The sequence below is a fragment of the Myxine glutinosa genome, chromosome 5 (genome assembly GCF_964187855.1).
Source record: "Myxine glutinosa chromosome 5, kmMyxGlut1.1, whole genome shotgun sequence".
NCBI classification, from domain to species: Eukaryota; Metazoa; Chordata; class Myxini; order Myxiniformes; family Myxinidae; genus Myxine; species Myxine glutinosa.
The window spans coordinates 122,464,722-122,489,962 of record NC_136265.1 but is presented as its reverse complement, the minus strand read 5'-3'; the positions used below and the strand labels follow the sequence as shown (position 1 = coordinate 122,489,962).

The window sequence follows — 25,241 nt, the reverse complement described above, 5'->3', positions numbered from 1 at the left end:
ATATGAGTACCAGCTGACTAGTAATGGGGGAGTGGGATTGAGAGGAGGTGGGGTGGGGGGGATTGAGAGGAGATGGGGGGGGGGGATTGAGAAGAGGTGGGGGGGGGGGGGTTGGGAATGAGAGGAGGTGAGGTGGGGGGGGGGGATTGAGAGGAGGTGGGGTGTGGGATTGAGAGGAAGATGGGTGGGATGAGATGTGGAGGAGGGGGTGGGATTGAGAGGAATATGGGGTGTGGGATTGAGAGGAAGATGGGTGGGATGAGATTGAGAGGAGGTGGAGGAGGGGGTGGGATTGAGAGGAAGTGGGGGGGGGGTGGGATTGAGAGGAAGATGGTGGGGGTGGGATTGAGTGGAATCTGGGGAGGGGGTGGGATTGAGAGGAAGTGGGGGGGGGGGGGGATTGAGAGGAAGATGGAGGGGGTGGGATTGAGAGGAATATGGGGAGGGGGTGGGATTGAGAGGAATATGGGGAGGGGGTGGGATTGAGAGGAAGATGGTGGGGGTGGGATTGAGAGGAATATGGGGTGGGGGTGGGATTGAGAGGAATATGGGGAGGGGGTGGGATTGAGAGGAAGATGGAGGGTGGGGTGGGATTGAGAGGAATATGGGTAGGGGGTGGGATTGAGAGGAAGATGGGGGGTGGGGTGGGATTGAGAGGAATATGGGGAGGGGGTGGGATTGAGAGGAAGATGGTGAGGGTGGGATTGAGGGGAATATGGGGAGGGGGTGGGATTGAGAGGAATATGGGGAGGGGGTGGGATTGATAGGCAGATGCGAAGGATTAAGGGGAATGGAGAAGGTGGATCGGAGTAGCGGGCCCCTCCCTACCTGTTGGGATTAAGATGTAGAGAAGAAGAGGAGTTGTTGAGCAAACAAAGCCACGCATGTTTTAGGAAATGATTTATTGATTTGTTTGACTTGTTTACCCTTTGTTTTCCGAGCGCAAGTTTCATAGAATTATTTACTCCACTTCCAATTCAAAAAACCCAACTTGAGCCGCCGAGGGATTCGTCCATTTCCCCCAAGGTTTTCCAGTGGAACACAATTAAAACTTGGAAGTCGAGGATGTTAAAGTTCCTTGACGTTTCACAATGACTGGTTTCGACTTAAGTTCCGTTTCTGGTGAAACTTGATGCTCCTTGTCAGGAAAACTTTCCCTGCGCCTGCTGCCATTGGGGGAAGGACGAGTGGGAGGAGGCGGGAGGAGGGAGGAGGGGGATCGAGGAGTCCTTTGGCATTTCAGACACGAACGAGATGCAACAAACAATAGAACACACTCCAAAGAAAGTATTAGTGTGTGTGTGTGCGTGTGTGTGTGTGTGTGTGTGTGTGTGTGTGTACCTTTGTTTGTGTGTGTGTGTGCACCTTTGTGTGTGTGTGTGTGTGTACCTTTGTTTGTGTGTACCTTTGTGTGTGTGTGTGTGTACCTTTGTTTGTGTGTGTGTGTGTACCTTTGTTTGTGTGTGTGTGTACCTTTGTGTGTGTGTGTGTACCTTTGTTTGTGTGTGTGTGTGTGTGTGTGTGTACCTTGTTTGTGTGTGTGTACCTTGTTTGTGTGTGTGTGTACCTTTGTGTGTGTGTGTACCTTTGTTTGTGTGTGTGTACCTTTGTTTGTGTGTGTGTGTGTGTGTGTGTACCTTTGTCTGTGTGTGTGTGTGTACCTTTGTGTGTGTGTGTGTGTGTGTGTGTGTACCTTTGTTTGTTTGTGTGTGTGTGCACCTTTGTGTGTGTGTGTGTACCTTTGTTTGTGTGTGTGTGTACCTTTGTTTGTGTGTACCTTTGTTTGTGTGTGTGTGTACCTTTGTTTGTGTGTGTGTGTGTGTGTGTGTGTGTGTGTGTGTGTGTGTGTGTGTGTGTACCTTTGTTTGTGTTTACCTTTGTTTGTGTTTGTGTGTGTACCTTTGTTTGTGTTTGTGTGTGTACCTTTCTTTGTGTGTGTGTGTGTGTACCTTTCTTTGTGTGTGTGTGTACCTTTCTTTGTGTGTGTGTGTACCTTTGTGTGTGTGTACCTTTGTGTGTGTGTGTGTACCTTTGTTTGTGTGTGTGTGCACCTTTGCATGTGTACCGTTGTTTGTGTGTGTGTACCTTTGTTTGTGTGTGTGTGTACCTTTGTTTGTGTGTACCTTTGTTTGTGTGTACCTTTGTTTGTGTGTGTGTGTGTGTGTGTTTGTGTGTACCTTTGTGTGTGTGTGTACCTTTGTTTGTGTGTACCTTTGTTTGTGTTTGTGTGTGTACCCTTGTTTGTTTGTGTGTGTGTGTGTGTACCTTTGTTTGTGTGTGTACCTTTGTTTGTGTGTGTGTACCTTTGTTTATGTTTGTTTGTTTGTTTGTGTGTGTGTGTGTGTGTGTGTTTGTTTACCTTGTTTGTGTGTGTGTGTGTACACGCTTGTGTGTATTTGTGTGACAAAGCGTTGGAATGTTTGCCACTCGAACCTGCAAAGCACCAATCGGACAGTTCCAGTCGTGTCATTAATCGAACCCACACCAGACAGACCAAAAGCGAGTTCAGAGGTTTCCTGATTCTCGGCCGTATATTGTAAGATACTAGCAACGGTACCTGACCTATGGGCGGGGCTTCAATTGGGAGGCCCAAATGAAAAGGCTAAATATCGGAAATTGAAGGCTTTTTTTTTGTTTTAAACGATTTATTTAAACATCCGTTAAATCTCGATCGGTGCAGCCGTTTGTGCGGCACCCGGGAAAACAACATCGTCACAATGAAAACATCGGCACAATGAACGTTATGCGAACGCGAATGTTATGCGGGAGTCCAAAACTGAGAATGCTGGAGACCAAAGCTGAAATTGGGAAAACTAAATAGCCTATTTTACTCCCAGGGGTCCCAGGATTACCCACCCAAAATATCTTTGCGATCGGTTCAGCAGTTTTTACGGTACCTTCGAACGGACACACACACACACACAGACAGACGGATGGACATTTGGTGAATTATAGTAAGATAGCGTTGGAACGTCTGTCCAGCTCTGGGTTGTCCTTTTAAAATCCCCAAAACGAACTCATTGTTTAGGACTTACTCAGCGAAGCTGCGTTTTCTGAAACCCAAACCGCCAACCCAAGGTCACCGAGCAGTCGCGGGAAGTCGTCGTGACGTTTCACCAGTGACGTCATATCGTAGAAATCTCAGCGGGGTTTCGATCGCTGTGTATGAAACACGTAATTGCTCGTCTCCGAAAGGTAAAAGGGCTTCCTCGAAACACGACCCTAACAATACCTGTTCACACCTATAAACGTTCCTTTGATGAGAAACAATGAATACCGGCTCCGTGGTCTTCGTTATTAAAAGGTTTTATTCTAATGAAAACTTCACTTTACAATAACCTTTGAAGTATTGTACTTTAACCGCCATCGATAACGTAGGTCCGACTCATTATTGTTCAGTCCCGAATCCCGATGTCATCTGATGTCCAGGTCGAGACGATGATCAATGGTGGCGCCACGTGGCCGGTGACGGATAATGCTCAGGGGTGGTGCTTGGGTGCCGATGGTGACACAAGGTGTTCATAATAAGCAGTGTCGCCGTGGACCTGGTACGGACCCAGATAGGCCGAAGCTTGATGGTCGCCATGGAAACACGCCGCACGGAACTTTTCCTTCGCGCAAGAGAAACGACACCGCTTACGTCACCTCCCAGCCATGACGGAACATCCGCGGTTTTCGGCGGGTCCGATTCCTCCGGTCTAGCTGAGGTTAACACCGTACGTCATGAGGTGTGTTCAGTTACCAAGCAGATAGCTAGCGCTCGCCAAGCCAGCCGTTCCTTAATAACGGTTTCCAATGGAGTCTTAAGCCGCTTGGCGAGCGCTCTACAACTACAAGATACTTAGTAACTGAACACACCCTGCGCTGTCGTTCTATTTCATCCAGAACTAAAGAGCAATCCAACCAAAGGACAAACTCCTGCTAATAAATTTCCTGACAATCAATGTGCACGGCAAGGGACGGGGCGAGGCGGGGCTGAGAGGGGCGAGGCGGCAAGGAGCGGGGCGGGGCTGAGCGGGGCTGGGCAGAGCAGTGCGGGGTTTCGAGTGGCGTGGCTGAGCGGAGCAGGGCGGGGTTTAGAGTGGCGGGGCTGGGCAGGGTTTAGAGTGGCGGGATTTAGCAGGACGGGGCTGAGTGTGGCGGGGCGACACGGGGTGGCAAGGGGCGGGGCTGGGCTGAGCGGAGCAGGGTGGGGGGCGGGACGGGGCTTAGAGTGGCGGGGCTGGGCGGAGCGGAGCAGGGTGGGGGAGGCGGGCGGGGTTTAGAGTGGCGGGGCTGAGCGGAGTTTCGAGTGGCTGGACTTAGTGGGACGGGGCTGAGTGTGGCGGGGCGACACGGGGTGGCAAGGGGCGGGGCTGGGCTGAGCGGAGCAGGGTGGGGTTGAGAGTGGAGAGGCGGCAAGCAGCGGGGCGCGGCTGAGCGGGGCTGGGCGGAGTAGGGCGGGGTTTAGAGTGGCGGAGCAGGGCGGGACTGAGCATGACGGGGTGGGGCTGAGCGTGGCGGGGCGACATGGGGTGGCAAGGGGCGGGGCTGGGCTGAGCGGAGCAGGGTAGGGTTGAGAGGGGGATAAGCGGCAAGGAGCGGCGCGGGGCGGAGCAGGGCAGGGTTTAGTGTGGCAGGGGCAGTGCAAGGCTGGGTGACATGGGGCGGGGCGTGGCGTGGCGGGGCGACATGGGGCGGGGCAGTGCGGGGCAGGGTGACATGGGGCGTGGCGGGGTGGTACAGGGCAGGGCGACATGGGGCAGGGCGTGGCGGGACGACATGGGGCGGGGCGGCATGGGGCAGGGCGTGGCGGGGCGGTGCGGGCGGGGCGACATGGGACGTGGCGGGGTGCACAGGGTGGCAAGGGGTGGGGCTGGGCTGAGCGTAGTAGGGTGGAGAGGGGAGAGGCGGCAAGGAGCGGCGTGGGGCAGAGAAGGGCGGGGTGTAGAGTGGCGGGGCGGTGTGACGCATACGCAACATGTTAAAACCTGGACCACGTGACGCACGCGCAACATGTTAAAACCTGGACCACGTGACGCACGCGCAACATGTTAAAACCTGGACCACGTGACGCACGCGCAACGTGTTAAAACCTGTCACACGTGACGCACGCGCAACGTGTTAAAACCTGGACCACGTGACGCACGCGCAACGTGTTAAAACCTGGACCACGTGACGCACGCGCAACGTGTTAAAACCTGGGCCACGTGACGCACGCGCAACGTGTTAAAACCTGGACCACGTGACGCACGCGCAACGTGTTAAAACCTGGACCACGTGACGCACGCGCAACGTGTTAAAACCTGGACCACGTGACGCACGCGCAACGTGTTAAAACCTGGACCACGTGACGCACGCGCAACGTGTTAAAACCTGGACCACGTGACGCACGCGCAACGTGTTAAAACCTGGACCACGTGACGCACGCGCAACGTGTTAAAACCTGGACCACGTGACGCACGCGCAACGTGTTAAAACCTGGACCACGTGACGCACGCGCAACGTGTTAAAACCTGGACCACGTGACGCACGTGCAACGTGTTAAAACCTGGACCACGTGACGCACGCGCAACGTGTTAAAACCTGGACCACGTGACGCACGCGCAACGTGTTAAAACCTGGACCACGTGACGCACGCGCAACGTGTTAAAACCTGGACCACGTGACGCACGCGCAACGTGTTAAAACCTGGACCACGTGACGCACGCGCAACGTGTTATAACCTGGACCACGTGACGCACGCGCAACATGTTAAAACCTGGACCACGTGACGCACGCGCAACATGTTAAAACCTGGACCACGTGACGCACGCGCAACATGTTAAAACCTGAACCACGTGACGCACGCGCATGTTAAAACCTGGACCACGTGACGCACGCGCAGCATGTTAAAACCTGGACCACGTGACGCACGCGCAACATGTTAAAACCTGGACCACGTGACGCATGCGCAACATGTCAAACCCTGGACCACGTGACGCACGCGCAACATGTTAAAACCTGGACCACGTGACGCACGCGCAACATGTCAAAACCTGGACCACGTGACGCACGTGCAACATGATAAACCTGGACCACGTGACGCACGCGCAACATGTCAAAACCTGGACCACGTGACGCACGCGCAACATGTCAAAACCTGGACCACGTGACGCATGCGCAACATGTCAAAACCTGGACCACGTGACGCACGCGCAACATGTCAAAACCTGGACCACGTGACGCACGCGCAACATGTCAAAACCTGGACCACGTGACGCACGCGCAACATGTCAAAACCTGGACCACGTGACGCAAGCGCAACATGTCAAAACCTGGACCACGTGACGCACGCGCAACATGTCAAAACCTGGACCACGTGACGCACGCGCAACATGGCAAAACCTGGACCACGTGACGCACGCGCAACATGTCAAAACCTGGACCACGTGACGCACGCGCAACATGTCAAAACCTGGACCACGTGACGCACGCGCAACATGTCAAAACCTGGACCACGTGACGCACGCGCAACATGTCAAAACCTGGACCACGTGACGCACGCGCAACATGTCAAAACCTGGACCACGTGACGCACGCGCAACATGTCAAAACCTGGACCACGTGACGCACGCGCAACATGTCAAAACCTGGACCACGTGACGCACACGCAACATGTCAAAACCTGGACCACGTGACGCACGCGCAACATGTCAAAACCTGGACCACGTGACGCACGCGCAACATGTCAAAACCTGGACCACGTGACGCACGCGCAACCTGTCAAAACCTGGACCACGTGACGCACGCGCAACATGTCAAAACCTGGACCACGTGACGCACGCGCAACATGTCAAAACCTGGACCACGTGACGCACGCGCAACCTGTCAAAACCTGGACCACGTGACGCACGCGCAACATGTCAAAACCTGGACCACGTGACGCACGCGCAACATGTCAAAACCTGGACCATGTGACGCACGCGCAACATGTCAAAACCTGGACGACGTGACGCACGCGCAACATGTCAAAACCTGGACCACGTGATGCAAAACCTGGACCACGTGATGCACGCGCAACATGTCAAAACCTGGACCACGTGACGCACGCGCAACATGTCAAAACCTGGACCACGTGACGCACGCGCAACATGTCAAAACCTGGACCACGTGACGCACGCGCAACATGTCAAAACCTGGACCACGTGACGCACGCGCAACATGTCAAAACCGGGACCACGTGACGCACGCGCAACATGTCAAAACCTGGACCACGTGACGCACGCGCAACATGTCAAAACCTGGACCACGTGACGCACGCGCAACATGTCAAAACCTGGACCACGTGACGCACGCGCAACATGTCAAAACCTGGACCACGTGACGCACGCGCAACATGTCAAAACCTGGACCACGTGACGCACGCGCAACATGTCAAAACCTGGACCACGTGACGCATGCGCAACATGTCAAAACCTGGACCACGTGACGCACGCGCAACATGTCAAAACCTGGACCACGTGACGCACGCGCAACCTGTCAAAACCTGGACCACGTGACGCACGCGCAACATGTCAAAACCTGGACCATGTGACGCACGCGCAACATGTCAAAACCTGGACCACGTGACGCACGCGCAACATGTCAAAACCTGGACCACGTGACGCACGCGCAACATGTCAAAACCTGGACCACGTGACGCACGCGCAACATGTCAAAACCTGGACCACGTGATGCACGCGCAACATGTCAAAACCTGGACCACGTGACGCACGCGCAACATGTCAAAACCTGGACCACGTGACGCACGCGCAACATGTCAAAACCTGGACCACGTGACGCACGCGCAACATGTCAAAACCTGGACCACGTGACGCACGCGCAACATGTCAAAACCTGGACCACGTGACGCACGCGCAACATGTTAAAACCTGGACCACGTGACGCACGCGCAACATGTCAAAACCTGGACCACGTGACGCACGCGCAACTTGTTACAACCTGGACCACGTGACGCACGCGCAACATGATAAAACCTGGACCACGTGACGCACGCGCAACATGTTAAAACCTGGACCACGTGACGCACGCGCAACATGTTAAAACCTGGACCACGTGACGATTTTCTTTTATTACAATCGCAATAGAAGTCCTACGGGATGGTGAAGAGGAAGCGCACTGGACAGTGACCCGAGATGGGTTCGATTCTCGGCCCGACTTTAAACCGCCGCATTGGTGTCGCGCAGGTCGACGGTTGCATTGTCTGAAAACGTCAAGGTGGGTCTCCTCACATCCACCAACCAAAAATAATACTTGCGGACAGTATCCTGAACTCGTGACTATTTCCTACCTGCTGAGAAGGCAATGGCAAACCCCCAGCAGCAACACCACTGTCCTGTGAAGGATATGATACAACACGTCATAAAAATACGTAATATGTATATGAGCAGTCTATGATTGGACAACATGTACTTTTTACTACCTTTCATTAAGGATTTTAACGGTGTTAATTAAATTTGGGTTCCACAAAACATTCGTAAATATGGAAGGTTCCCTTCACAGTCTCTCAGGTACAGAAGGGCCTGTCCATTTATTACGTACACTAGTGTGGGAGGTTGTGGTGCCGGGATTAAATTGTGGAAAATTAAGAGTAAAATGAGATGGAGAGAGATAGGGGGGAGGGGGGGGGGGTAATGAGGTATGTAATGAGGTAGCATGTAAATATTTCCTGAGGGACCACAATTACGCTATCTATATAATAATACCGTAAGGACTCGACTTTGTTATCCCTTTTACGCCGCACCCAGTGACCCGATGCTCATGGCACTAATGGATTTACGATCTACGAACCGCGCTCTTTGTTTATCACGTACAGACATACTCGAAAAATCTGAATTAGCCGACGTTGGGGCCCAAAAGCATCCGATTAACTGCCGATACGACGCCATCTTACGACGCCATCTTATTGGCGTCTGCTGGGCGAAGGCGAAGCAAGCCGTCCACTGATTGGACAGTCGAGTGGTGTGAACATGGGTGGTGTGAACCAAATGGTCTTTTTATTCCCTTGAACATTTTAAATTAGGATATATAAGGAAACGTCTTTATCGTCATTTTAATAAAGTTAAATGGATTGACGTTGTGATACTCGGGGTGCGTTGCATAAATCCTCGTAACTCAGAGAGGTGTAGCAGGTGGCGAGACGTAAGGAAGCTTAAAGATAACGAGCTGAAACAGACGAACGATATGTCAATCCCTTTCTACACCGAACGGCAATAAAAGTATGAGAGTGGGAAGGCATGGCCTGAGCACTTCGAGCAGAGAGGACTGATTGGACTTAACTTAAAGAGAAAAAATTGGAGCTTAACGGAAGAAGAAGATCCCATGAGCGCTGCCGTCACTTATCGAGGTGTGTTGAGGTCTGAAGAGATGAGGTGGTTTCTAGGAGCGATTTGCACCTTTTTACTGCATGAGGTGAGTTCGGTTCGTGTTTTGTGACTCGTAGATTTATTAATCAAAACACGGTCACAGTGGCGTCATGCACTGTGACCATGTATGTGACTCATATTCGCGATTACCACAGAAGCACATCGACGGGGAGTATCTATAATTTATATAATAATAGCGTAAGGACTCGACTTTGTTATCCCTTTTACGCCGCACCCAGTGACCCGATGCCCACGGCACTAATGGATTTACGATCTACGAACTGCGCTCTTTGTTTATCACCTACAGCCATACTCAGAAAAATCTGAATTAGCCGACGTTGGGGCCCAAAAGCATCCGATTAACTGCCGATACGATGCCATCTTACGACGCCATCGTATTGGCGTCTGCTGGGCGAAGGCGAAGCAAGCCGTCCGCTGATTGGACAGGTGAAGGCGAAAGCAAGCCGTCCACTGAGTGGACAATCCAGAGCATGCATTTGTGCCGGTGTCGGCGATCGTTGTTCATATACGCACTCTTCATTCTCATCTTTCTTCCTAACTCTTACTCGGACAAGCAAATCCCCTATGCCATCCATCATGGTACACTCTATCCATACACCACATCCTCCCTTCCGTGGATGTTCCACGGGTTTCGGCTAGTCTATATAATAATAGCGTAAGGACTCGACTTTGTTATCCCTTTTACGCCGCACCCAGTGACCCGATGCCCATGGCACTAATGGATTTACGATCTACGAACCGCACTCTTTGTTTATCACGTACAGCCATACTCGAAAAATCTGAATTCGCCGACGTTGGGGCCCAAAAGCATCCGATTAACTGCCGATACGACGCCATCTTACGACGCCATCGTATTGGCATCTGCTGGGCGAAGGCGAAGCAAGCCGTCCGCTGAGTGGACAATCCCAGAGTGGTGCTATGCCGATTCCTATTACGAATCCATTCATTTTTCAAAAGTATATCGTAGCGTTGTCATTTAAGTAGATTGCAATAAATACGTTGTTCATATACGCACTCTAGTCTAGTAGGAAGACTAGGTCCCCCTGCACCCCCCGGAGATATACTTCTAATCAGTGTTTCTAGATTGGAAAAAATGTGTAGAAAATGACTAGCTATGGCCCCAAGCTGAAATAATGTCCCACATACCATTTTTATGCAAATTACTGCTGCCATTATCAAAAAAAGACTAGGTCCCCCTGCACCCCCCGGAGATATACTTCTAATCAGTGTTTCTAGATTGGAAAAAATGTGTAGAAAATGACTAGCTATGGCCCCAAGCTGACAAAATGTCCCACATACCATTTTTATGCAAATTACTGCTGCCATTATCAAAAAAAGACTAGGTCCCCCTGCACCCCCCGGAGATATACTTCTAATCAGTGTTTATAGATTGGAAAAAATGTGTAGAAAATGACTAGCTATGGCCCCAAGCTGAAAAAATGTCCCACATACCATTTTTATGCAAATTACTGCTGCCATTATCAAAAAAAGACTAGGTCCCCCTGCACCCCCCGGAGATATACTGAAACTGGCAGTGACTGGTGATTGAAATGCGGTGCCTTTTTGTGTTTCAGGTCGAGGTACGTGAACTCCCCACGATCTACAGCAACCAGGAAGAGACTGATACCAGGGTGGTTCTGTACCTCCATCATGCTGCTACCATCGGATACAAGAACGCTGTAGTCAGAACACCGGACACAGACATCCTCCTGATCCTGCTCCACCATGCCCACAACATCAAGCTGACGGTGTACCTGGATACAGGGTCAGGGAAGCATCGCCAACTTGTCAACGTCTCTGAGCTGGCAGAATCCCTGGGAGAGGACTACTGTGCCACTCTCCTGGGGTACTATGTGTTCAGCGGAGAAGACTGCACCAGTGCCTTCAAAGGGAAGGGAAAAGTCGGGCCCTTGAAAAAGCTGGAGAAGAATCCCAGGTTTCACAGGGCATTCGGTGAATTTCACAGGGTATTTAGAAAAATAAAACTTTGTGTTAACGTCTGTGTAGACGGACCTTAATATGAGTCTATTATTTCGTAAAACTGTGATTATTTTGTAAATAAAGCACTAATTAGCATACTAGTATACCATAGACACATGTAATCATGTTATGAATAGTTCTATCATGATCTATGCCCTTCAAAACATGGGTCTAGACACCTTCATTTTTCAATTATCTGCAATATTGGCTGAGATATGTCAAAAATCGTTTTTTTGATAATGGCAGCAGTAATTTGCATAAAAATGGTATGTGGGACATTGTTTCAGCTTGGGGCCATAGCTAGTCATTTTCTACACATTTTTTCCAATCTAGAAACACTGGTTAGAAGTATATCTCCGGGGGGGTGCAGGGGGACCTAGTCTTTTTTTGATAATGGCAGCAGTAATTTGCATAAAAATGGTATGTGGGACATTTTTTCAGCTTGGGGCCATAGCTAGTCATTTTCTACACATTGTTTCCAATCTAGAAACACTGATTAGAAGTATATCTCCGGGGGGTGCAGGGGGACCTAGTCTTCCTACTAGACTACTCTTCATTCTCATCTTTCTTCCTAACTCTTACTCGGACAAGCAAATCCCCTATGCCATCCATAATGGTACACTCTATCCATACACCACATCCTCCCTTCCGTGGATGTTCCACGGGTTTCGGCTAGTATACAGTATTTGCATACGTAATAAATAAATGGACGTTAATGGTGGATAACAGGTTAAATGTTAGACTAATATATCAGCAAATAATACCTTTGATACCATGGTTGGTTACTACGTGCACGGTAATTTGCTACGTACATGGTGTACGTAGCGGAGTCAGGACCGACCTCGCACAAAAAGTCGACGCAGAACGTGATGAGGTAACGCATTAAATAAAATAAATGCGGATCTCGTAGTTTTGAAACAAAGCCTCCGCGGTGCATGCCGGGAGCTAAATGCGGGATCTCGCAACTATGGAAACAACGCCTTGCGCGGTGCATGCCGGGAGCGGCCTGGTCCTGACTAGTTTGTGGTGATTTCTTATTTTCCATGTTATAATACAGTGAGTGCTCTGTTTGTCTTTGTCCACCCTTCGTTACTTTTGTCCTTGTACTAGTTTGTGCGTTTTCCCATTTTGTCTGTGAGAGGAGGCAATTTGAATTGAATCGTCAGTTTGTTTCGAGTGTCGAGTTTCACCTTTGCTTGTGCAAATTTACGTGTTTAACGTCGTTACCGAATTTGCTACGTACTCAAAATGGCCTGAAAGTGTCCCCGCCATTCACCTTTACGTTTTATTACTTTTCTTCGTCCTTCTATTCTTGCCACATAGGATGAGGCATTCGGGCGGTGTGTGTTGGGAGTCTCGTTGGCAGGGAGTGACCTCGAATGATCCAAAAAATAATTATTACCAGAAAAGAAGATTCCAACTCGGGATCCTCCGGTTGTCCGCAATTCAGCTCTGGTACAGTGAAACAGGCATTAATTAATTATTAAATCGGTGTTTTACAGAACGTATTTATCACCTCTGCCACCGTTTGTTTGTGAACAAAATTTGGTGGACAGATTGGGTGTCTGACGAGGACGAATTTTGGGGATTTTGGTGAAGATTCCAATCCGGATTTGAGAATTTTTTGAGTGATTTTTCACCATTGAGTGATCGGGCTGAAACTGATATACTGAAGGAGCTCGGGCTCCCACGTCGATCGGAAGAATGGACGCGACAAAAAGCTGGAATTCGTCCGAGTTGCTTTATTCAAACAAAACACTCAGGTACTCTGAAAAGCCCGTTTATCGGGCAGCAATATATATACATATTATCCCGGAGCGTTTGCCCAGGAAAGGCGAGAGGGGGCGTGGCCCAGCGTCCTGGCTGCGGCCTGGCAAGTTGAGGGCGAGCATGCCCGGGCATGCCCGGGCGTCCCGACCGAGGCCTGGCAAGTTGAGCGCGGGCCTGCCCGGGCGTCCTGGACGAGCCCGGCATGGTGATCGCTCCGCGTCCTTGATAGGTGCAAGGCGATTGTGAAAACCCAGCGGTAGCCGCTACAATACTGTATTTCAAAAAGTTTTCAAAAAGCAGGATATCTTCAAAAGTTATGGACTGATTTGGACGAAACTTGGTGGACAGGCTCGGTGTGTGACGAGGATGAATTGATTAGATTTTGGTGAAGATCCGAATATGGATGCAGATACGATTTTTTATTTATTTATGATTCTTCATCATTGAGAGATAGGGCCAAAAACAATATATAGCAGGATATTTCAAAAAATTGTGGACTATGTATCGTTTTGGCCCGATCTCCCAATGGTGAAGAATCACTTTAAAAATTCTACGAGCTGGATCCGGACCCAGATCTTCACCGAAATCGAACCATTTCGTCCTTGTCACATACACTACATCTCTGCCAAATTTTGTCCGAATCCGTCCACAACTTTTTGTGATATTTTGGTCACAAACGGACAGACAGACAGACAGACAGACAGACGAACGGACAGACAGACAGTGGTGAAAATAAAACCTCCATCCACCTTTTGTGGCGGAGGTAACTAGGTGGATGAGTTAGTTAGGCGACACGAACAAGCAGATTCCATTTTGGTGCAGGTCCTGTTTCTGGTAGAGGTAGAGTGTTCACCTGGTAGAGGTATGCTCCCTCCCGAGTGCTGCTCTTGTTTATATGTGCAGCTCGTCCTGCATGCCAGCTCCGATGCATTAATTGGTCACTTTTATTTAAAAAATCAAACCATATCTGATATATTCCTGAGGAAAATATATATGGTGGCACTGTAAAGCATATGTGATTGTTTTTTTGTGTGGATGACTACATCACCTTTCCCAGGAATAAAAGGTTTCGGATGAGGCAGTGTTGTGCCTATTTTGGTTAGGGGTTTCTTTGCTTTGTGTGGGTTGGATGTGGTGGGTGTACAACAACAACAACAACAACAACAACAACAACAACAACAACAACATGCATTTTAAGGCCATTTTCCCTGCTAGAGTGGGGGTTAGCCTTGCGGTCCCCATGACAATCTTCTCCATTTTACCCTATTTTCTGCATCTCCCCTTGTTAACCCCCTTGCCCGCATTTCTTCTTCCACCATCTTCAGCCAAGTCTTTCTCGGTCTTCCCCGTCCTCTACTTCCTTCTGCATTCATTTCCATCACTCTTCTCAAGCAGTCACTTTCATCCTTCCTCAACACATGACCAAACCATCTCAACCTGTTTCTCTTCACAGCATCAATCACAGGCTCTATTCCCATCATCTTTCGCAGTTCATCATTTGTCTTCCTCTCTCTCAACGATACTACGCACATCCGTCGAACCATTCGCATTTCCACCCTTTCCAGCCTTCGTTGCTGCTCTACGTTCATTACCCATGTCTCGCTCCCATAAATCAAAACACTTCTCACACATGCAGCATACACCTTTCCCTTCAGCTTCAACGACACTCCCCTCATCATCAGCACGCCACTCAGTTCCCGAAACTTCTTCCATGCACATCTCACTCTAGCAACCGTTGCCGAGTCTGAGCCACCTTCTCCATTCAGCATGTGTCCTAGGCAACAAAATGTTTTCACATTACGGTGTGTACCCTGGTTAGAATAGGTACACCGTATCCCTGCGTGTCGTAAGAGGCGACTAAGAGGGTTGGCGTCAGGAAGGGCATCCGGCCATAAAAACATTGCCTCAAAAAGAGAACCATGGTGGGTGTAAAGGCAGATTATAATTTTTTGGGGACCTGGGCATAAATATTTTTTATGCATTTATACATCGACTCGATTCATTGCTACACTGCGTTAATAAAGCACGCACTAAATTTAATGTTACGTTTTGCCAAATATATACATACGTGTTTGCCTTGGCATTGTGTAGCGCCGCTGCAGGTGGAGGTGGGAGAGGGTATTACGAGTGATGTTTCAGAAGTCTCAATTATATCATAACTAAGAGGACTCACTCCGTGTTATTTTCACACTCACTTGGTCTATGTCGCTTTATATTTGACTACAAAATATCTAGAGCAATTCGCATGCTTTATTACCCTTGGAAAACAAAATGCCATGTTTAAGGGTGTGGTACCGGTGAACAGGTGATATTTTTTATTTTTTAATAGCTGAACAGTTTCCTTATAGTCTTATAAACAAGAATCATGCTATTAGAGGTCATAGAAGTACCCCTAATTATTGAAAAATTCAAATTTCAATTCAATTCAATATAATATTTTGCATGAAATTTGTTATAACTTTAATTTGCATCATTCTTTTGGGCTGAAATTTGGACAGGATATTCAGAATATCACTTCCTTTAAAATGATGAAGGCCTTTGTTTATAGGAGTAGCCATTGTGGATTTATTGAAGGACAACCAAGTTTTATCTGGTAATTGGCATAATTAGCTAATTAGTGAACATTTGACATAATTTCACAAAATCCTCTCATCAGGTAGTAGAGTAACACATGTATAATACATGTACCAAGTTTTGTGTGAAAAGAATGATAGGTGACATAGAAGATAGAAGTAGAAATGTGTTCTTTGTTTTTCCTTGTTTTTTATTGACGGTCTAATTTATGCAAATTATATGCATGTAATATGACAAAGAAGCGTTGAAACCGGTCTGAGGTAAAGCCAAGATTATATCTTTCAAGAAAAACTGAAAACTAGATATTCACTTGACTTTGTTTTTGTGTAAAGGCCTCTCAACGGTACCGATGTAGTTTTCTCAATTTTTCACCGGTACTACACCCTTAAGGTGTTCCATTACCAATCCGTTTGCTATCGCCTGCCAAGCCGGCCGTTCCTTCTGGACGTTTCGTTGGAGTGCGTGCTTGAGTGCTTCAGCCACTTGGCGAGCCCTCTCCAAGCTCATTGGTAATGGAAGCCACCCTAGATGGGCGAGACAGGCCGAGGACCCTTTTTGGGTTGTACCACTTGTGTAACGAAAAAAGTTAATTTTGGGTGATATTTTTCCACCCTTTTCCCCTTTTGTCGAGCTATTTTTCGCTTTTCTGCACCGCTGGGGTACTTTGGTTTCATCCTTGGGACAGATGACATGCGTTGTCTTCCTCTCTCTCAACGATACTACGCACATCCATCGAACCATTCGCATTTCCACCCTTTCCAGCCTTCGTTGCTGCTCTACGTTCATTACCCATGTCTCGCTCCCATAAATCAAAACACTTCTCACACATGCTTTGACACACCTCTGATTTAAAACAAGAAACCCACAACGTTCCGCCTTGCACATCCGTTAGTCCATTTACTGATGAGGGCTTGTTTTCTGATCGTATAATATATTATCGTTTGGATTTGCAAAACAATATCGATATTTGTTAACATTAGGAATTATACAAATTTTATTGTAATTGTTGTTCATTTGTGAACATTAAATGTAGTTATTATTCCACGTGACCTACTTTCTCTACTAATACTAACTTCACCATATAATAGTCCGGGCTAGTTAAACATCAGTCAAACGTTTTTGTAACTGATTCATTTCATGACAGTTGTTTGTTTCCTCGAGATGGAGCATTCGCTTTGCGCTGTGTTTATCACCACTCACAAGGTGGCAAAGTGAGACCCGTCAGGCCTCACCCTCGGTCTCATGTCCAAAGATTGTGAACCACGATCGGGAATCTCTCATTATCCCCGAGCCCAATGCACTTGCACGGGTTGCGTGACTCTCGTGGCGCCTCTGCCCGGGCCCTCGTTGATCTCGGGGCCCTGGGCATGTGCCATCTTGGTGGTGCGTTAATCCACCACTGGGTGGGTGGGGTGGTTACTTAGAGTTGTGGGTGAAGTTATATGGGGGTGTCAGTTAGGGTTGACCTGAGTTTGGGGGTGTAGGTGAGTGTCGGGGTTAATATTGTATGAAGTCGTGATGGCTTGCAGGTACACACTCCACTCGAAGCTGTCTAGTCTGGGTTCCAATCCTGACCCGGCTATAAACTGTCATCCTGGTGTGTCACAGGTGATTCATCAATGTGTGTGCCATCCCTCGGATCTACGTTAAACCGGGCATCCCATAGGCCGGCATCCTTTGGTGTACTTTAAAGATCCCACTGTGTTCTCCACGAAGAGTAGGTGAGCCATCTACCGCACCCTGAACAAACTACAAATTCCTGCTCTAACTACTGCTAGGAAAGCAATGGCAAACCACCCAGCATAACCCTTTCCAATAAACCGCTTCGGCAGCACCGGCGCTCTCTAACACAGTATGGTACATCAGAACGGAATAACCCTTTTTTGTAATCTTAGGCAAGCAGGACCAGAAATGTCTCTACACCTGAGGGACGAGCGCGTGATGTTGGCCATTGATGACCAGGACGCCGACTTGTACTCGGGGTTCAATGAGTACAACCCCACATTTGACATCCAGGTGTGCAACTGACCTTTTTGAAAAGTGTCAAGAACAAATATCACCTTTCTGTAGTAAAACGATATCCTCAGTGGTCGGAGTTATCTCGGATAACTTTATGTCATTCATGGAACAAGATGAAATGTTTTAAGTACTTCGGACCATTCTGTTCCTTGAGGATCGAACTTGGTAACCATTCTGTGGGTCCATTTTATGTTTCCCTCCTCATTTACCCAATGAACGTCTCGTGCCTTAGCTCAGGTTATGTGAATGTGGAGAACCGTTTCATGTTATTTGTTTGTTTGTGAAATAAATGTTAGCTCTTTCACGAGCCTCGATTCAGTATACAAAAAAAAAACAAAAAAGAAAAAAAAAACAAAAAAAAACGGATGCATTCCCATTTCGGTTAAAAATGGACGTTTGGACCGTCTCACCGTGTGTGCAGGAGTTGGAAAACGACCCTGTAATCCAGCAGACCCTGCGATCGAGGAACGGCAGACGACCTTCGGTAATGCGCCGATGGCACGAAAACATGAAAATTACAAAAAGACAAACCATGAAAATACACTAACCTCCAAATGATAATGATGAACTTGGATGTGGATATTTCACAATTAACTTGATCATCGCATGAAACTTGCCAAAGATTATCTCTGCAACTCTCACTGGTGTGACATTATTTACCTTATTCCAAGGAAAAACTGCCTCGGAAACCCTGAAGACGTAGAGGGGAGGCCTCTTCTTCCTCTTCTTCTTCTTCTTTTTATTTGTCTTATTCTTCTTCGCCACCCTGTGCAAATTTTCCATTGCTCGTGTTGATTTTGTCAAATCGATGTAGTCTAGTAGGAAGACTAGGTCCCCCTGCACCCCCCGGAGATATACTTCTAATCAGTGTTTCTAGATTGGAAAAAATGTGTAGAAAATGACTAGCTATGGCCCCAAGCTGAAAAAATGTCCCACATACCATTTTTATGCAAATTACTGCTGCAAATTTTATGCAAAATTATGCAAATTTTATGCAAATTTTTGATGAGGAGTAGAGTTGAGGGGTCTTTGAGGGCTTCATCGAGGTGCTCTCGGTTGCAAGACTGGGTCATTCTGAGAAGCACAGCAGGGTCAGAGATCATGATGTTCTCCTCCTCAGTGAATCTCTCCATCAACAGCCTCTCCATTGCCTCACACACTGTTTTGAGGCAAAAGAGGGACTTTGCGTAGGCCTTTCCACTGAGAACACCTTTGAGAGATCCACTTGTTACTAGTTGTGCCTCAAAGAGAATCTCTGCATATCCAGAACCACGCATCTTGTGTCCAGTGAGCATCCCGATGTAGTTCATGGATGTGTGGAAGGGTCCAATCGTTACTACATGACTAGCAAATTCATTTGGCCAGCGCCAGATGATGGGAAGGGCTTTCATGCAGACACCCAGATCAAATGTATTCAGGACCCATCTCTGACCCACCTCAGCAGTTGCTGCCTCGGAACGCTTCAGTAGCTCACGAACAACTGCGTTGTCTGTGATCGGTCTGTGCCTGGTGCCTGCATGGCATGGCAATGGCCTGCAGCCTGTGCCTGGGCTAGGGGGTTTCACCTCTGCAACTGGTTCTCCCCCACCCAGCAAATCAACAGTCGACTACTGCACGCCTATCCACCAACCGATCACAGACAACGCAGTTGTTCGTGAGCTACTGAAGCGTTCCGAGGCAGCAACTGCTGAGGTGGGTCAGAGATGGGTCCTGAATACATTTGATCTGGGTGTCTGCATGAAAGCCCTTCCCATCATCTGGCGCTGGCCAAATGAATTTGCTAGTCATGTAGTAACGATTGGACCCTTCCACACATCCATGAACTACATCGGGATGCTCACTGGACACAAGATGCGTGGTTCTGGATATGCAGAGATTCTCTTTGAGGCACAACTAGTAACAAGTGGATCTCTCAAAGGTGTTCTCAGTGGAAAGGCCTACGCAAAGTCCCTCTTTTGCCTCAAAACAGTGTGTGAGGCAATGGAGAGGCTGTTGATGGAGAGATTCACTGAGGAGGAGAACATCATGATCTCTGACCCTGCTGTGCTTCTCAGAATGACCCAGTCTTGCAACCGAGAGCACCTCGATGAAGCCCTCAAAGACCCCTCAACTCTACTCCTCATCAAAAATTTGCATAAAATTTGCATAATTTTGCATAAAATTTGCAGCAGTAATTTGCATAAAAATGGTATGTGGGACATTTTTTCAGCTTGGGGCCATAGCTAGTCATTTTCTACACATTTTTTCCAATCTAGAAACACTGATTAGAAGTATATCTCCGGGGGGTGCAGGGGGACCTAGTCTTCCTACTAGACTAATGTATTTTCTTGTTTAACTGAAAGTGGAAAGTTAAGGTTTGAAGGAGTAATGGATGTTGTGCTCGCGTGTTTGTGTTTTGATTTTGTTACTGTCGTTTTGTAAAGCATTTTTTATTTCTCTCCAACCCTTCCCTCGCTTCACAAACGTTGCTTAGCAACTCACTGTCAAATCTCCTACATCAACTACTCCATCAAGGCTTGGAGGGAGCTCATTGGGGGTAAGCTGTGAAGTGCTTCAGCGGAAGTTCTTAGACAATGTGATACATGATCGGAGTTGGAGAAGCGAAGCGGAGTTCTTCTTGAACTACGATATCAATTGGTTGTGCAATCAATTCCTGGGATGCTTGGATCTTCTAACACCAGTAGGCACTGATGATCAATTGTGAGATTATAAAATACATCGTGAAAGCCTTTTGATATTCCCGTTGAGAAATTAAACTCTGTGTTAAGCGACAGCGCCACCTCCTGGACATTGCCCACATAGACTGGGATGTACAAGGAACTTTGATGCAGGAAGAGGCCATTTTGCTCATCATACCTGCACTCCATCAACATGACATTAATTCAATCCATTAGTTTGTCGACTCAATTTTACGAGTGCAGGGGAGGAGGAGGTGGCGGAGGAATAAGAACGGTGGGCCAGATGCAGGGACATCATGAGGATGTTAAAAAACCACCTTTAGGGGCCATTTTTCCCCCGCAAGCGGGGGTTGGCCTTTTTCGGGGACCGTGGTTGTTGTTGTTTTTCGGTCCCCTTTTTGAAGCAATGTTTTACGGCCAGATGCCCTTCCTGCCGCCAACCATTTTTGTCGCCTTTTACGACAAGCAGGGAATTACCAGTGAACTGGTACTCAATTAGCCGACCTCGGAAGGATGACAGGCTGAGTCAACCCCCCTGGCGTTAATTCAGCGATCGACCGGGATTCGAACCCAGGATCCTAGGATCCATCATGAGGATGTTAGATATATAATATTTTTGGGGGTGAATGGGGATGGGTATGATGGGGATTGTATGGTGAGTAGTGAACAAATACAGACGGCACATTCACTTTTTGACGAGACCCTCTCACAGACATCACAATCACGACAGGTAGGTATACAGTCGCCGAATCCATACCCAAGCTACCAGTCCCCAGTTCTACCGATATACCTGTACCCTTCGAGTGTATCCCAAATGTTTGTAGGTAACTAATTCCAGTTTAAACCTCTCTACCGTTTCTTCTGCCACTACCTTTCCAGGAAGACCATTGCATGCATCAAGTATTCTGAATTAAAGACCCCTGCCTTACTACCATCTTAACTCTCCTCTTCTTTACTCTCAGGGTGTGATGTCTCGTCCTATCACTGCCTATTTTGCTGTAAAACTTCTGCATTTATTTTGTGTGTTCCCTTCATTATCTTAAACATCTCTATCATATCCCCTCGTAATCACGTCCCTTCTAATGCATAAAGTCCTGTCTCTTTCAGTCTCTCCTTTTACCTTAGTCTTGCTAGGCCAGGAATCAATCTTGTCGCCCTACGCTGAACCCTCTCCATGGCAGCTAAGTGTCCTTCCTGAGCTGTGTTAACCAAAGCTGCACACAACGTTCGAGATGGGGCCTCATTCCTACACAATGTTAAAACCACCTCTTTTGATTCATAATTCATCCCACGACAAATACAACCGAATACCCTGTTTGCTTCACCTATATAGCTACCTGGCACCGTGCTCGCTTACTCCCAGAATCTATTACCACCCCCAGGTCGTTCTCCTGTGTGACGCGCTCCGGTATCGCTCCTTGCATTGTGTAATCCCTGTTTTCATTATTCCTATCCGTCCCAGAACATTACATTTCTTTATGTTGTGGCATCTGCCAATCTTTTACCCAATCGATGAAAATATCTTGACTTTTCTGTATCTGATTGGCCTCCCCCCTTTTGTGCCATCTACCTGCCCTCCGAGCCCCACCTTTTCATGTGCGAATTTGCAAAGCCGACTTTTAACCCCACTGTCCTGATCACATACAAATCGGTGAATGAGATATCGATTTATGAACTACACTCACAGCCACTCTTTGCTTCCAATCACGAGTCCAGTTTCCAATCGAATTAGCTACTCTGCCAATCACCGCACGAGTCCTCACCTTGGTGAACATCCTTCTATGTGATACCTTATCAAATACCTTCTGAAGGTCGAGATTCACGACATCCACCGCACTTCCCTCATCCGCCCAATCGGAAGCCGATTCCGAGAACCCCGATGAATCTTGACCTGAGTATCGTTGAGCAGCGAGCCTGGTTGAAATACAGTACAAACCACACTACAACCACGCCCCTCATAACCACAAATACAGTACAAACTACACTACAACCAGTGCCGAGTGTTTTCACCTTTTGTTTTATATTTCCACCAGACTTGGAGCCGGCTGGGGTCATCCTTTGGTGCGAGACCTGTAACCGGTGCTGGGCAGGTAAAGGTATGGTGAACAGTTGACCTGTTTGAAATAATACCTGTTGGTGAGGGCGAGGGGAACACCGTAATCACATGATTTATGATTTGATCTACTAAACGACGCTTTAGGTTTTGAGTCTCGCGAGCTTGTGAGTGACGTGTGCCCGACCAGGATGGACGGACGAGTGCCCGACCAATGACAGGACTGCAAGCTGCAGGGTACACCTCCCAGACGGGCTCCGGTAAGCTCTCCAACCGAAAACATCACTTTTATTAATCCGGCAGCCTTTGTAAGGCACACAGGTGCCAGTTATGAGGGTCGTGGTTGTGGTTATGAGGTTGTGGTTATGAGGATCGTGGTTGTGCTTATGAGGGGCGTGGTTATGAGGGTCGTGGTTGTGGTTATGAGGGTCGTGGTTGTGCTTATGAGGGGCGTGGTTGTAGTGTGGTTTGTACTGTATTTTGTGGCTATGAGGGGCGTGGTTGTAGTGTAGTTTGTACTGTATTTGTGGTTATGAGGGGCGTGGTTGTAGTGTGGTTTGTACTGTATTTTGTGGTTATGAGGGGCGTGGTTGTAGTGTAGTTTGTACTGTATTTTGTGTTTATGAGGGGCGTGGTTGTAGTGTGGTTTGTACTGTATTTTGTGGTTATGAGGGTCGTGGTTGTAGTGTGGTTTGTACTGTATTTTGTGGTTATGAGGGTCGTGGTTGTAGTGTAGTTTGTACTGTATTTGTGGTTATGAGGGTCGTGGTTGTAGTGTGGTTTGTACTGTATTTTGTGGTTATGAGGATCGTGGTTGTAGTGCGGTTTGTACTGTATTTTGTGGCTATGAGGGTCGTGGTTGTAGTGTAGTTTGTACTGTATTTGTGGTTATGAGGGGCGTGGTTGTAGTGTGGTTTGTACTGTGTTTTGTGGTTATGAGGGGCGTGGTTGTAGTGTAGTTTGTACTGTATTTTGTGGTTACGAGGGGCGTGGTTGTAGTGTGGTTTGTACTGTATTTTGTGGTTATGAGGGTAATGGTTGTAGTGTAGTTTGTACTGTATTTTGTGGTTATGAGGGGCGTGGTTGTAGTGTAGTTTGTACTGTATTTTGTGGTTATGAGGGGCGTGGTTGTAGTGTGGTTTGTACTGTATTTTGTGGTTATGAGGGTAATGGTTGTAGTGTGGTTTGTACTGTATTTTGTGGTTATGAGGGGCGTGGTTGTAGTGTGGTTTGTACTGTATTTTGTGGTTATGAGGGGCGTGGTTGTAGTGTAGTTTGTACTGTATTTTGTGGTTATGAGGGGCGTGGTTGTAGTGTGGTTTGTATTGTATTTTGTGGTTATGAGGGTCGTGGTTGTAGTGTGGTTTGTACTGTATTTTGTGGTTATGAGGGGCGTGGTTGTAGTGTACTTTGTACTGTATTTTGTGGTTATGAGGGGCGTGGTTGTAGTGTGGTTTGTACTGTATTTTGTGGTTATGAGGGGCGTGGTTGTAGTGTAGTTTGTACTGTATTTTGTGGTTATAGTGTGGTTTGTACTGTATTTTGTGGTTATGAGGGTCGTGGTTGTAGTGTAGTTTGTACTGTATTTTGTGGTTATGAGGGTCGTGGTTGTAGTGTAGTTTGTACTGTATTTTGTGGTTATGAGGGGCGTGGTTGTAGTGTAGTTTGTACTGTATTTTGTGGTTATGAGGGGCGTGGTTGTAGTGTAGTTTGTACTGTATTTTGTGGTTATGAGGGGCGTGGTTGTAGTGTAGTTTGTACTGTATTTTGTGGTTATGAGGGTCGTGGTTGTAGTCTGGTTTGTACTGTATTTTGTGGTTATGAGGGTCGTGGTTGTAGTGTGGTTTGTACTGTATTTTGTGGTTATGAGGGTCGTGGTTGTAGTGTAGTTTGTACTGTATTTGTGGTTATGAGGGTCGTGGTTGTAGTGTGGTTTGTACTGTATTTTGTGGTTATGAGGGTCGTGGTTGTAGTGTGGTTTGTACTGTATTTTGTGGTTATGAGGGGCGTGGTTGTAGTGTAGTTTGTACTGTATTTTGTGGTTTTGAGGGGCATGGTTGTAGTGTAGTTTGTACTGTATTTTGTGGTTATGAGGGTCGTGGTTGTAGTGTAGTTTGTACTGTATTTTGTGGTTATGAGGGGCATGGTTGTAGTGTAGTTTGTACTGTATTTTGTGGTTATGAGGAGCATGGTTGTAGTGTGGTTTGTACTGTATTTTGTGGTTATGAGGGGCGTGGTTGTAGTGTAGTTTGTACTGTATTTTGTGGTTATGAGGGGCGTGGTTGTAGTGTGGTTTGTACTGTATTTTGTGGTTATGAGGGTCGTGGTTGTAGTGTAGTTTGTACTGTATTTTGTGGTTATGAGGGGCGTGGTTGTAGTGTAGTTTGTACTGTATTTGTGGTTATGAGGGGCGTGGTTGTAGTGTGGTTTGTACTGTATTTTGTGGCTATGAGGGTCGTGGTTGTAGTGTAGTTTGTACTGTATTTGTGGTTATGAGGGGCGTAGTTGTGGTGTGGTTTGTACTGTATTTTGTGGTTATGAGGGGCGTGGTTGTAGTGTAGTTTGTACTGTATTTTGTGGTTACGAGGGGCGTGGTTGTAGTGTAGTTTGTACTGTATTTTGTGGTTATGAGGGTCGTGGTTGTAGTGCGGTTTGTACTGTATTTTGTGGCTGAGGATCGTGGTTGTAGTGTAGTTTGTACTGTATTTGTGGTTATGAGGGGCGTGGTTGTAGTGTGGTTTGTACTGTATTTTGTGGCTG

General features: G+C 47.7%; 1 protein-coding gene and 1 long non-coding RNA gene across 10 annotated transcripts in view; one reads left to right on the top strand and one right to left on the bottom strand.

Moving 5' to 3' along the window:
* Window positions 1–798: 798 nt before the first annotated feature.
* LOC137427159 (uncharacterized) lies at window positions 799–12,256 on the bottom strand. The gene is made up of 3 exons (XR_010984453.2): window positions 12,152–12,256; window positions 8,312–8,356; window positions 799–1,166 (listed from the first exon to the last, which is right to left on the bottom strand). It is a non-coding gene; the product is annotated as an uncharacterized LOC137427159 (long non-coding RNA).
* Window positions 12,257–12,317: 61 nt separating this feature from the next.
* Window positions 12,318–25,241, top strand: part of IFT88 (intraflagellar transport 88) — a 52,040-nt gene continuing 39,116 nt past the window's right edge. For 3 of the 9 annotated variants that reach the window (XM_068116374.2, XM_078778627.1, XM_078778625.1), the window contains exons 1-5: window positions 17,476–17,747; window positions 18,172–18,234; window positions 20,224–20,286; window positions 22,462–22,524; window positions 22,672–22,741. In XM_068116374.2, the coding sequence (XP_067972475.2) occupies window positions 17,586–17,747; window positions 18,172–18,234; window positions 20,224–20,286; window positions 22,462–22,524; window positions 22,672–22,741 (421 nt within the window). In that variant the 5' untranslated portion in view covers window positions 17,476–17,585. Of the gene's footprint in view, window positions 12,444–17,339; window positions 17,453–17,475; window positions 17,748–18,171; window positions 18,235–20,223; window positions 20,287–22,461; window positions 22,525–22,671; window positions 22,742–25,241 lie in introns of those variants that run through there. The other 6 variants (XM_078778632.1, XM_078778630.1, XM_078778629.1 and 3 more) reach the window with 6 other exon arrangements.